The 11915-nt window shown below is 68.0% G+C and overlaps 1 protein-coding gene across 1 annotated transcript; it reads left to right on the top strand.

Moving 5' to 3' along the window:
- The first annotated feature begins 3183 nt into the window (after nucleotides 1-3183).
- On the top strand, nucleotides 3184-8569 carry LHX3 (LIM homeobox 3). The gene is made up of 6 exons (XM_016153117.2): nucleotides 3184-3385; nucleotides 5464-5635; nucleotides 6142-6344; nucleotides 6921-7072; nucleotides 7174-7345; nucleotides 8144-8569. The coding sequence occupies exons 1-6, from the start codon at nucleotides 3292-3294 to the stop codon at nucleotides 8560-8562; spliced, it is 1212 nt and encodes a 403-aa protein (XP_016008603.1). The 5' UTR covers nucleotides 3184-3291; the 3' UTR covers nucleotides 8563-8569.
- Nucleotides 8570-11915: the final 3346 nt, after the last annotated feature.

An 11915-nucleotide genomic window follows, 5' to 3' on the forward strand; every position in this document is an offset into this window, starting at 1 on the left:
GTAAACCGTAATGTGCACATTTTAAAAATAAATAAATGACATTTGAAAAAAAAAAAAAACATAATTCTTTTGACGCGTGAACCGGCTCTGCAGACATGAGGGTGTCGGGCAGGCTGCAGACAGCTTCCTGCCTCCGGGGGTGTGGGGACTGGGCGCTCAGGAACTTCTCACACTGTGCCAGAGGCTTTGGGGAGACAGCCCCAGGGTCGGGCAGAAAGTGAAAGATGGAATCGGGTAACCTACAGATGATCTTGGGGCCGATCCACACTGAGACCGCTCACACGGCACGTCAGTGGGACGTGGGTAGTGGCGTGCAGGCGGCCGGAGGTGCCCCTGCTCCAGGGCACCGTGCGCCACCAGCCTGAGCGCCCCGGCCTCGTGAGGCCGCGTACCTGGGCCCTGCCCAACTCCTGTTTGCCGCTGCAGGTTCCGGACTGGTTTAGCCTCCTCTCCTGCCCGCCCCACCTTGTTCTGCGGGGGAGGTCTCTGGTAGCGACACGCGTGGCTTCACAGGGCGACCTGCTGGCTGCAGGATCTGTGGATCCACCTCCCCAGCTGGGCTGTGCACAGGGCCTTATCCAGGGCCCTCCCCAAGAGAGGGCACGGATGGCCCCTGGTGTGCCAGCTGGGCAGCGGCCAGACAGCACACAGAGCGACCAGTGGGCACCCAGGCCACCAGCCTGGGTCCACGAGGTGCTGTTGTGGGTGTAGACTCAGCATCGGTGACCCTCGTTACAGGCCCTGGGTCCTGGAGCTCAGGTCCCTTGAATCCCTTGAGTCCTGAGTTGGTTCTGTTGGGGCCACCCTAAGTGCCTTTCCCCCAGGCCGCCCTTGGGAAAATAGGGGTGGGGTGTGGCCTGAAACCTGGGAAGCCCAGAGCTGGGGAGGTTGTGAGTGCAGAAGCCTCAGGCCAGCAGCAGCAGTCGAAGGTCTCTGAGCCACATCTGGAGCTGGGGCCTGGCTGAGGGCCTGGGCTGGAGCCAACAAGGCTGGAGGGGCCACCCCCCCTGGCAGCCGGACGTTGCCCTCTGGAAGGCTGCAAGCAGGAGCGGCTAGGCGGAGCACCCGCTTGCCGCGAATCCTCTCGCCTTGGGGTGGCCTGGAGCTCAGGGCGGAGCCGCGCTCCTGTCTGGGAGGTGGGGAGGTAGGCCGAGGGACACAGGACCTGGGAGGTGGGAGGCCAGGAGGCGGTCAGGGAACAGGGGGCGGGGCAGGGGATGGGACCTGGGGAGGTGGGAGGTGGGCTGCCACGCACAAGCGTCTTTCAGCACCGCGGACAGCGCCCTGACCCGGAGGCTCCCGGGTCTGGTTCCGCGGCACTGACAGGGACGCAGGCCTTGGGGTGCTCTAAACCCGCCCTGGGGTCTCGGAGGGGGAGGAAGGGGCTCGGCCCACGCCACTCCGGCCCGCTCAGCCGCCCCGGCCCAGCGACAGCGATGCTGCTGGAAGCAGAGCTCGCGCACAGCGGAGACAGGCCCGGGGCCGCCGCGGCCGCCGCCGTCGGCACCTTCCGCGGGACTCAAGGTGAGTCCCTGGCGCCCCCGGCCTCCAGCCTGAGCGGGAGGGCCCCGAGGAGCGACCCGGCAGGGGCGGCAGGGGCAGGCGAGGGGCGCCTGGGAGGAGACGGCACAGCGCATGGAGGGGGAGGCACAGGGAGTCCGTGAGGCCGCGGGCGAGCCGCGGCGGGCGCCGGGCGCTGCCTGCCGCGGCTGGGCGGCGGGACCCGGGCCTCGGCCCGTGTGCGTGTGCGGCTGCTCGCTGCGGAGCAGAGAGCCTGAGAACTAAAGGGGCCTCACGGGCGAGGCTGGGCAAGGGGATGGAGCAGAGCGAGGGGCGCCACCTTCCCCCAGCGACTCGGCACCCTCAGCTCCCGCTCGGCCCAGCCTGACTGCCCCACGGGCCCGCCAGTGCACTCAGCCTGGACCCCGGGGCCGGGTCTCCCGCCTGAACCGCCCTCCTCAAAGGCTGTTTGGTCGCCACGGACGTTGGGAAATAATGGAGGCATTGTTGGCGGGCCGGCCAGATGCCCAGCGCGTGAGGCCGCCGCAGCCTCCACCGCTGCCCGCCGCCCCGTCTCCGTCCGATCGCACATGGCCCCTCTCCGGCCGGCCTCCGCAGCAGCTGACGCTCAGCACTCAGCACCCCCTGGCTCCTGGCGCGACGAGTGTGCAACAGGGTGAAAGGCTGCATGGGCCTGTGCTCGAAACTGAGAGGCCAGGCTCGCTCACCAGGAAAGGGGGGAGGCAGCATGACCCTGGGACTCCTGGCCGTGGGGGGGGGGGGGAACCTGCCAGTCTCCAGCACTTCCTGGGGGGGCCCTGCTCTCTCAGTGCCCCACACTGCTGTGTCCTGGCTGTGGGTAGCCATAGGGGGCTGGCGCCGGCCTGTGGCTGGTGTGGTGTTGGGCAGGAGCAGCTGCGGTGGGTAGGTGTGTCTCTACACGCGAGGACGGCTGGGTTCCTGAAGGTTCCCTGTTCTGATCAGGGCAGGATGTTGGAAAATCAGGCGCGGGGGCTGTGTTCTATGCAAGCCAGGGTGCTGGGTGGGGCAGGGGGGTGGGTCACGGCTTTCCCAGCTCTGTCCCTCCTGACCCGGAGTCTGGGTGCTGTGCGGGCGGAGGAGGCAGGGTTTCTCTCTCCAGGATCTCGCTCCTTCCCTGCGCCCAGCCCGCTCGGAGGGCAAGTTCCAGGCTGGGGCCCAGGAGCTGGTCAGGCTGGGAGGTCTTTGGTTGCCAACAGCTCCTGGTCGCTGTGCTCTGACCCCTTGGGAGCCACTCTCGCTATCTCTGGGTCTTGGGTGGGTGGCGTTCGTGCCGACCAGACGTCACCAAATCTCCCAGCTCTATCTCTAGAGCAGAGCCTCAGCGGCAGAAGGACGCGGCTCCCTCCCCGGCCCTCCTCCCAGGACCCGCAGCCTACCCGCGCGCGCTCGCTCCAGTCCAGGCCTCAGCCCGCGCTGCGGACGCGGAGGCAGGGAGCCGCGGGGCCCTGGCCAGCGCCCGCGGGCAGCCCTGGCCCGGCTCCTCCTCTGCCGGTTCCCGCCAAGCCGCGAAGAGCCGGCGGACGCCCCTGGAAAGTCTCAGCGCCCCCCGGGCCCCGCCCCGCCCCGCAGCCCCGCCCCCCGGCCGCTCCGCCCTCCGCGCGGTCCGAGGCTCCGGGCCCCAGGGCGGCCCGTGGGCGCAGCGCCCAGCAGCGCCCGGAGTCGCTCGGACGCCGGCCCGGGGCCACTGAGGCCGTGGCCTCGCTGAGCCCCGGGAAAGTTTGGGGCCGGAGAGTAGCGTCGGCGGGACCCATGGAGGCGCGCGGGGAGCTGGGCTCGGGCCGGGAGTCCGCGGGCGGCGACCTGCTGCTGGCGCTGCTGGCGCGGAGCGAGGACTTGCGCCGAGGTGGGTGCTCGGCCGAGCGGCTGCACCGGGGAGGGCGGACCACTGGGAGACCCAGAGGTCCTCCCTCCCTTCCGGGCCTGGCCACAGGAGCCGTGGGCCCCGGGCGGGGGTGGGTACGAGAGCCCCAGCACGTCCCGCCTGGGCACCCCAACACCAAGTTTGCTGAGGCCTCGAACTGTGATGTCGGGTTTGTGGTGGCGGCGGCGCCGCGCGGGCAGGGGCGCTCCGAGTCCCAGGGCCTGTCGGGAGCCCGCTCTTCGGCCCCAAGAGTGTGCAGAAGGCACCGTGGGGCCCAGTGACCGCAGGCCAGGAGGGTGTCCAAGAGGACAGCCCCCATCCAGACCCTCCCTACTCCCCGCGGAGGGGCCGAATGCAGGGTCCAGGATGGAGCTGGACCCCATCCGTAGGCCGCCTCTAGTTGGGGCCTGGGGAGTCTGCACCCACACCACCTGCTCCGGTGGCTGGCTCTGGGCTGGTCCTCAGGACCCTTCCATCAGAAAGCCCCCAACTTTCTGGGAGCACCAGTCTCACCCCCGCACTGTGGCTCCCCGAGAATCAGAAGCATTCCCCCCTGGCTTCCGGGCCGGCGGGACCTCCAGTCGGAGACAGAGGCGGCCTGGGGCGGTGGGGACCGGCAGAAACCAGGCAGGCGGGCAAGAGGTTCCGTCTGGGCTCTGGGGTCCCATCCTCCCCTACTTATTTATTTATTTTCCGCCGGTTCCTGGGAGGGGTTGGCCGCAGGGGCTGTGAGGAAGGGGTGGGCGGGCGGAGGGAGAGGGAGGGAGGGGAGGCGGGCTCGTAGGCGACGGCTCAGGAGAGCTGGCCGCGAGCGGGCGGGCAGAAAGCTCTCCTGGGCCCCGCCAGCGCTGAGGGCAGGAGACCCGCCGAGGCTGGAGTCGCCATGCAGCGTAAGGCCCGGGACGCCGGGGTTTCGCGGGGCGCGCCAGTGGCGCGCGGGGTCGACTTTTGCCTGACGCGGGCTCCGAGGGGCGGCGGGGCCGGGGCGCTGTCCGGGCCGCGGTGCTGAACCCGCGTCCAGCATCAGCTCTAAGCGCGTGTCCTCGCGGCTGCGGTGCGTGCTACGGGCGCCCGGGGGTCGCCGGGCCCCGCACCTGGGACCGCGGTTTTGCCCGATGCGGGACCGCGTCCTTCGCGGGTTTCCCGCTGTTGCGGGAGGGAGGTCGATCCCAGGGAGATCTCTCTCAGGCGCTCCGCCCGCCTGCCGGGGGCCCGAGCTGGAGGGGTCTGGGACCGCGGGCGGCGGTATCCGTGCAGGTTCCGGCTCCTGCGCGTTGCTCTTTTCGCCACAGGAGACTTTTCCCGAATTAGCAGGGCGCCCTCACCCCGCAAGCACCCTGAAAAGCCCCCAGGGCCCCCGAGTTTCCCCAGCCTGGTTTCCCTGAGGCCGCAGTCCCAGGGGCAGAACCCAGTGTTGGAGTAACTATGACTCGCGGGAGGGCAAAGTGCCTACTGTGCGCTCAGGCACCCGCGCTTGAACATGCGGACAGCGAATCCATTGGCCCAGCCCACTCACAAGTGCCCCTGCGGTCCCCCAAAGACAGGGAAGGTGAGGGTTTCTACCTTGGTGGCCTGCAGACAGCGCCATGGTGCTGGGCGGCCACTTGCACAGGAGTCTCTGTCTCGCCACCGGGACGCTTAATTGCGCCAAGTAATGAGGGCAAGGGGGTGGCGGGGGCCTCGCGAGCCACGTGTGCCCCCAGGGGACGGTCAGGGCCCCTTTTCCAGCCCGGCTCGGGGAGGGCCCCTGGGACGGGGTTCTCACCACGCCGCATGTGCCCTTCCCGCGCACTGGGCCGTTTTGCAACTGACGACATCTGGCCTGATGCGATGGCTGGGCCCCCTCTTGCTCACGGCACGTTTCTCAGCCCGGTTCGGTCTTCCTGAATTTTAGCTGCAGGTTGGGCTGCGGGCTGCGGGGCCGCGCACTCCGCACACTCGGGGAAGGGGTCGTGCGGGAAGGGGGCCTGGGAGCGGGGACGGGAGGCGGCTTCCCGCCTCCCCGCCTCCCCGCTCCGCTCCGGGCCGCGGCCCGACCGCAGCGGCTCCCCGCCTTGCAGAGATCCCGCTGTGCGCCGGCTGCGACCAGCACATCCTGGACCGCTTCATCCTCAAGGCCCTGGACCGCCACTGGCACAGCAAGTGCCTGAAGTGCAGCGACTGCCACACGCCCCTGGCCGAGCGCTGCTTCAGCCGCGGCGAGAGCGTGTACTGCAAGGACGACTTCTTCAAGTGAGCCTGGCGGGGCGGGCGGGGCGGCCGTCGCCATCTGTCCCCGGAGAGGAGGCCGGGGACGGCCACCCCGAGGGACCCCGGCTCCCCACAACAGCCAAGCCCAGAGCCCGGGAAGCCCCCGCCTCCAGACCCCCTCCTGTCCCCCAAGCAGGGCGCCCTGGGGCCTCTCCATGGGCGGCTGGGCCTCCCTAACGCAGCAACAAATTTTTTTTTAGGTCATTAACTTTGCAAACTGTGGAAGCAGTCGATAAAAATAATAATAATAATAATAACCCTAAGTCTGTAGGATCCTGTCAGGGTTACTCCCTCTTAGTTTTGTTTCTGTCCTTAATGCCGGTGGGGGCGCCTGCAGGGAACAGGCCTCCGAGGTCTAAGGGATTCACCTGGGCGGCCTCGCTCCCGGAGCCGCCCTGCGCGCGCAGACCCGAGGCTCTTCCACCCGCTCCGGGCGAAGGCGCGGCCCGCGCCGTGCGCCACGCTGACGCGCCCCGTGCGTCCCGCAGGCGCTTCGGGACCAAGTGCGCCGCGTGCCAGCTGGGCATCCCGCCCACGCAGGTGGTGCGCCGCGCCCAGGACTTCGTGTACCACCTGCACTGCTTCGCCTGTGTCGTGTGCAAGCGGCAGCTGGCCACGGGCGACGAGTTCTACCTCATGGAGGACAGCCGGCTGGTGTGCAAGGCGGACTACGAGACGGCCAAGCAGCGAGGTCAGCGGGAGAGGGCAACAGACACCGGGCCCCGCCCTGGCGCCCTCCCTGTCTTGTCTGCAAAATGGGGCTAAGGCTGGTCCCGGTGGGGCGCGGAGGGAGCCCCGCCCCCTCCCGCCTGCCGGGGAGCCGGGAGGGAACAAGGAACAGACCCGCCTGGAGAAGCGGGGGGGCTGAGGGCTTAGCTGCCGCCTTCTCGCAGCCGGAGCGCAGGGAGGCTGGTCTGAATTATGCGAATTATCACTCCCCGGTCTGGATTATCTCCCTAAATCCCCGACCGTGAATATCCTGCCTTACCCGCACCCTTAGAACAAAGAGGGGGGTGCTTGCCAGTGGGGTGCCCAGGCCGCCAGGGCCGAGAGGCCCCCACCTTGTTTCCCCCATTGCTCCCAGCGCCCGCGTCCTGCGAAGCCCCTCTGGCCCCAAGGCCGCGGCGGGCAGGGGGGTGCCGAGTCGGCTTCGGGACCGGGGACCATGAAGTCCCCGCGCGCGGAGGGGGGCGGGATCGCCAGGCCGCGGTGGCGGCGGCGGCGGCGGGAGGAGCGGGCCCAGTCTCACGGCTCCTCTGCGGCGCAGAGGCCGAGGCCACGGCCAAGCGGCCGCGCACGACCATCACGGCCAAGCAGCTGGAGACTCTCAAGAGTGCGTACAACACGTCGCCCAAGCCCGCGCGCCACGTGCGCGAGCAGCTCTCGTCCGAGACCGGCCTGGACATGCGCGTGGTGCAGGTCAGCGCCCCGCGCTCCCGCGCCCGCGGCCTCCCTGCCCGCCCCGCGCGCCCCGCGCGCCCCGCGCGCCCCGCGGCCACTCACCCGCTGCCCCTCCCCAGGTTTGGTTCCAGAACCGCCGAGCCAAGGAGAAGAGACTGAAGAAAGACGCGGGCCGGCAGCGCTGGGGTCAGTATTTCCGCAGCATGAAGCGCGCCCGCGGGGGCTCCAAGTCCGACAAGGACAGCGTCCAGGAGGAGGGGCAGGACAGCGACGCCGAGGTCTCCTTCGCCGGTACGCGCAGGCCAGGGGGGCTCCTCCCGCATCCAGCGGCTCTGGGCGCAAGGAACGCGGGGCCGGTTGGTCGCAGGGAGCCTGGAAATCTGAATTTCCTAGTAAAGTAGCCTGTTTAGCCCTACTTAAAAAAACCCATTCGTACCCTGGTTCCCCACCCCCGAGCCCTGTGAGTTGGCCACTCAGGACTACTGCTCTCCCCCTGCTCGGGGACAGAAGCCCTGTGGCCTGGCCTGGCCAGGGGGCTTCCCCCGGGGGGGGGGGGCAGGGTCCCAACCCAGGGAGGGTCCCAACCCGCTCTCTGGCTCCTGGCCTTTGTCATGATGTTTAGGTGCTGGGAGGGTCCCTCTGTGGGACGCAGTTACCTCCTCCCGCGCCAGGGGACCCCCACCCCTTCGCGCCCATCCTCAGAGAGTGTGCAGTGACTCTCTGGCTGCGTTGTGACCCCAGGCGGCTGACCCAGCCTCTCTGGGCCTCGAGTAACTTGATGGCTGGTGTCAGTGCTGCCCCCCCCCCCGCAGTGGCCTTGGCGAACAAGCCGGACCCCTGCGCCCTGGCTGGGCCGTTCCTGACCCCGTGCCACCGGGGGACCCCTCATTCCTTAGATACTGGGTGGGACTGAGCTGCACAAATGCAGGGTGAGGAGTGGGGGGCAGAGGGCAGCGGGGATTTCTGAGAGCAGAAGAGACCGGGGCCAGCCTTGTGTGGCTTGGGCAGGTCGCCCCTGCAGGAGTGGCGCTGAGGGGTCAGAGGGGGCGGAGAGCAGGCACTGAGCAGTGCCCTCTGCTTCCACTGCAGAAGACCCGCCCATGGCTGAGCTGGGCCCTGCTAACGGCCTCTATGGAAGCCTGGGGGAACCCGCCCCACCCTTGGGCCGGCCCGCGGGAGCCCCAGGCAGCTTCCCGCTGGAGCACGGAGGCCTGGCCCGCCCGGAGCAGTACCGCGAGCTGCGCCCCAGCAGCCCCTACGGCGTCCCCCCCTCGCCGGCCGCCCTGCAGAGCCTCCCGGGCCCCCAGCCCCTCCTCTCCAGCTTGGTGTACCCAGAGGCTGGCTTGGGCCTCATGCCCTCGGGGGCCCCGGGTGGGCCCCCACCCATGAGGGTGCTGGCAGGGAACGGACCCAGCTCCGACCTGTCTACGGGGAGCAGCGGGGGCTACCCCGACTTTCCTGCGAGCCCCGCCTCCTGGCTGGATGAGGTGGACCACGCTCAGTTCTGACGGAGGCTGCCACCCCACGGAGCTCCGGACTGGACGGGCCTGGCCAGCCGCGCCGCCCGCGCTCTGCGCTTGAAGCCAGGCTCTCCTCCCTTCCCCAAGCCCTGGACTTCGGTGAGAAGGAGGTGCCACCAGCGGGGGACAGGAAGAGGACGTCGAGGGAGGGCTCGTTTCGGTTTGCGCCTGCTTCTTCCTCCCTCACAGGGCTGGCCCGGCCGGTGGCCGCCAGCAGGCCTTGTTTTGTAAGCCAATTTCTCCCTTTACTGACCAGTTAAACGGAGGGCTTGCTGCTTGTCCTAGACATGAAATGTCACCCTGCCTAGGCCAGGCCTTCGCCCCCGGGCTTCTCCCCGGCGGCCCGGCTCGGTCCTCCGGCTGGAAGATGCTTTAACTTCCGCGATTAAAACATAAGGCTCATCGTGCTCATCTCCCAGGCCCCATCTGTCGCGTAGTGCAGAGCCCCGGCCCCACGTTAGGTCTGAGATGGCCTCGTTCGTCCAGGCAGGAGAAGGCAGTGCGGGGAGGGGGGGTGGGGAAGCTGGGGGGGGTCACACCTGTGTCCTTTCCTGTCCCTCTGGGGGCCGCCGACCCCCACCTTCCTCAGGAGCCTTCTCCTGCCCCCTCCCCCGGGGCAGCCGGCTCTAGACCTTTCTCTTCTTGACTCCACGAGCCTGCAGAGTCCACAGAACTCCCTGGGGGCCCTTTCTGTCCAGATCGACCTTTCCTGCCCGCAGGGCGCTCCCTCCAGGCACAGAGGAAGTTTTCCTCCCCCTCCCCTAGGCACTGCTGCCCTCCCCCCTCAGCGTCCAGCCTCCGCCCCGCCCACCCATTTCCGTTGCCAAACAGCCCCCGGCCCTCCCTCTCCGAGCCGCCTCTAACTGATCGAGGGTCGGATTAGGGCGAGAGGCGGCTGGGGCAGGGGCTCCCGCCTCCTCCGTCAGACAGAGGCTGGCCGCGTGTGGGTCCCAGCAGTTCCTGCAGACCTGTGTCCCCAACCGCGTGTTGGTTCTGTGAGCGTCCGGTGTCTTTTATTTATTACTCTCTGACCATCAGCTCTTTCCCACACTCCAATAAATTTGTCAGTTGCAGTGGTTGGAAGGTCCGTGTCTTCAGCGAGGCTTGGGGTGCAGGCGGAGCTGGGCACCGCGGGGCAGGGACTCGGGGTGGGGACGGTTTTTTGAAAGCCATGCTGGAGCAGCCGCTGGCTCCTCGCCAGGGATGGCACCTGGTGTGAACTGGGGCCCTTTTGTCCCTGGATCTTGGCCAAACTTCAGAGCCCTGGAAGATGGGGGAGCATACCGTCCACCGTGGGGGGAGGGGCTGTGCCCTCTGCACTGTCTCTGGGAGAGGCAGGTGGGGCGGGGCCTGAGGGGTTGACTTCGTTCACTTTCCGGGGTGGATGGGAGCCCTTTGGGGAAGGTGGCGCAGGCCCGGACTGCCCCGGTGTGTGAGGCTGGTGGCCAAGGGCAGACGCTGCCTCCTTCAACAGCCCCGTGGGGGGCTTATAAATCCTCGGGCCCGCCCCCAGGCCGCCGGGGACCTGCTCGGCGCTGGCAGGTTAATAAAGTGCTAAGTGTCCCCGCGGGGCCCTCCGCCTGTCTGCGGTTCCCGCCGAGCTCGCTGCAGCTGCTGCGCGTCGATGACCCCGACCCGGGGGTCCCGCGGCCCCGCGGCCCAGCAGACGCGCGGCGCGCGCGGGGAGCCCGCCGCACGGGGCTTCGCGGGCCACGCCCACGGGCCCCCGACTGCTCCCTGCGTGACCTCCAGGCCTCGGCTTCCCTGTCCGAGTGGAATGGGTGGCTCTCGCATCGTCGCGTCCGCCGGCGCCCCCGCACTCCCCGCTACCCTCGGACACGCAGGCTCTGCCCCTGGGCCCTGGCCGCGCCCGGCGGACGCGGACCGGAATGGGGGCGGCGCGCAGTGAGGGCGCGGGGACCCACCGCGCGGGGTGGGCGGGGCAGACCTCCGGCGGAGAGGACCTTGGACCGCGAGGCCGTCTGCAGGCCCCGCTCGCCGGGGGTGAAGAGAAGGCCGACGCCACGTTGTCTGGGTCCCCTTCTGCAGGGTTTACCTGGAGCCCGCCCCCCGCTTCCCACGATGAACCCCGTTAGCCCGACAGAGGGTCTAGGCGCGTGCGGGTGTCAGCCGAGAACGCGGGGTTGCCGCGCCCGGGGGCGGTGGGGCCGGTTCGTGCCTGCGGAGGGAGCCCGCCCGGGGCCGGACACGCCGGGCGCCGCCCGGGCCGCGTCGGGGCCGCCGGGGTCCGCGGCGCGGCTGGCGAGGGGACCAAGCGGGACGAGCGCGCGCAGGACGCGGGGCGTTGGCGGGCGCGCGTGCTGCGCCCTTTTGTTCCCGCGGGTTTGGGCGCGAGGCCGGCAGGAGGGAGCGCAGACGGGGCGCCCAGGCTCCGGGGTGGGGGCGCCCTGGCGGGTACGCGGGCCCGGAAGGGCTTCCTGCCCCCTCTTTACGTTAGTGTGGGGTTAGGGCTTGTTAACTTTTGAACCCGGCGATTGTATTACATTATCAAACGTCACAACCTTAATAATACAAATAATTTCGACAAATACATAAAAAGGACTTTTTTTTTTTTAATACAAAATTCACACACGGTGAAGACTCAAAGAACCCTCTCAAACAGGGACACCCCCGCTCTCCCAGAGACCAGGGGACTTGCCCCGGCATCTCCCACCTCACGAGCTGACCACTGAACCGCTGGTTTATCTTGGGGAGTGGCCCCGAGACCGGACGGGAGGGGGTCGGGGTGTAAACCCCGGGTCTTGACTGATTGAGCGGCAACGCGATAAATCAGTGGGTTTTCAAAAGAATCAGCCTGAGGCTGAATCCCAGGGGCTGTAACGATCAATTCTTTTAAGCCCATAATTGTTCAAATTACTCTGAGCAACATAAAACATTAATTTTAAGAAATTTAATAGAAAAAAAGCTCTTTAAATCCGCAACGAGATAAATGGCACCCAGCATTGCGACCTTTTCGGTACCTCGGTGACATTGAATAATCTGAAAGTTATTTACATTTTCATTCTTCGTGGGGAACGTTGACAAGCTTTTGGCGGCGGCGAGGTGTGCGGTGCACGAGCGCCCCCTCCCCCCTAATTAATGGGGACGCTGCGACTTCATAAGCAGAATTTTCATCCGTCTGCTGGGCGACCTGCAGTGACGGCTCCCATCCCTCCTGGAGCTGATGCAATGAGGTTCATTTTTTACCATAAAAATATTCCCTCGTGCCCTGTGAGCCCCTCCTGGCTCTAAAACATAGGTGCGAGACCCGGAGCGGCTGTCAGCGGGCGTCGCACAGAGAGGGTGCAAGGCGGCCCTGGGAAAAGCCGCGGACTCCGCAG

The sequence above is a fragment of the Rousettus aegyptiacus genome, unplaced genomic scaffold (genome assembly GCF_014176215.1).
Source record: "Rousettus aegyptiacus isolate mRouAeg1 unplaced genomic scaffold, mRouAeg1.p scaffold_m13_p_3, whole genome shotgun sequence".
Taxonomy (NCBI): Eukaryota; Metazoa; Chordata; class Mammalia; order Chiroptera; family Pteropodidae; genus Rousettus; species Rousettus aegyptiacus.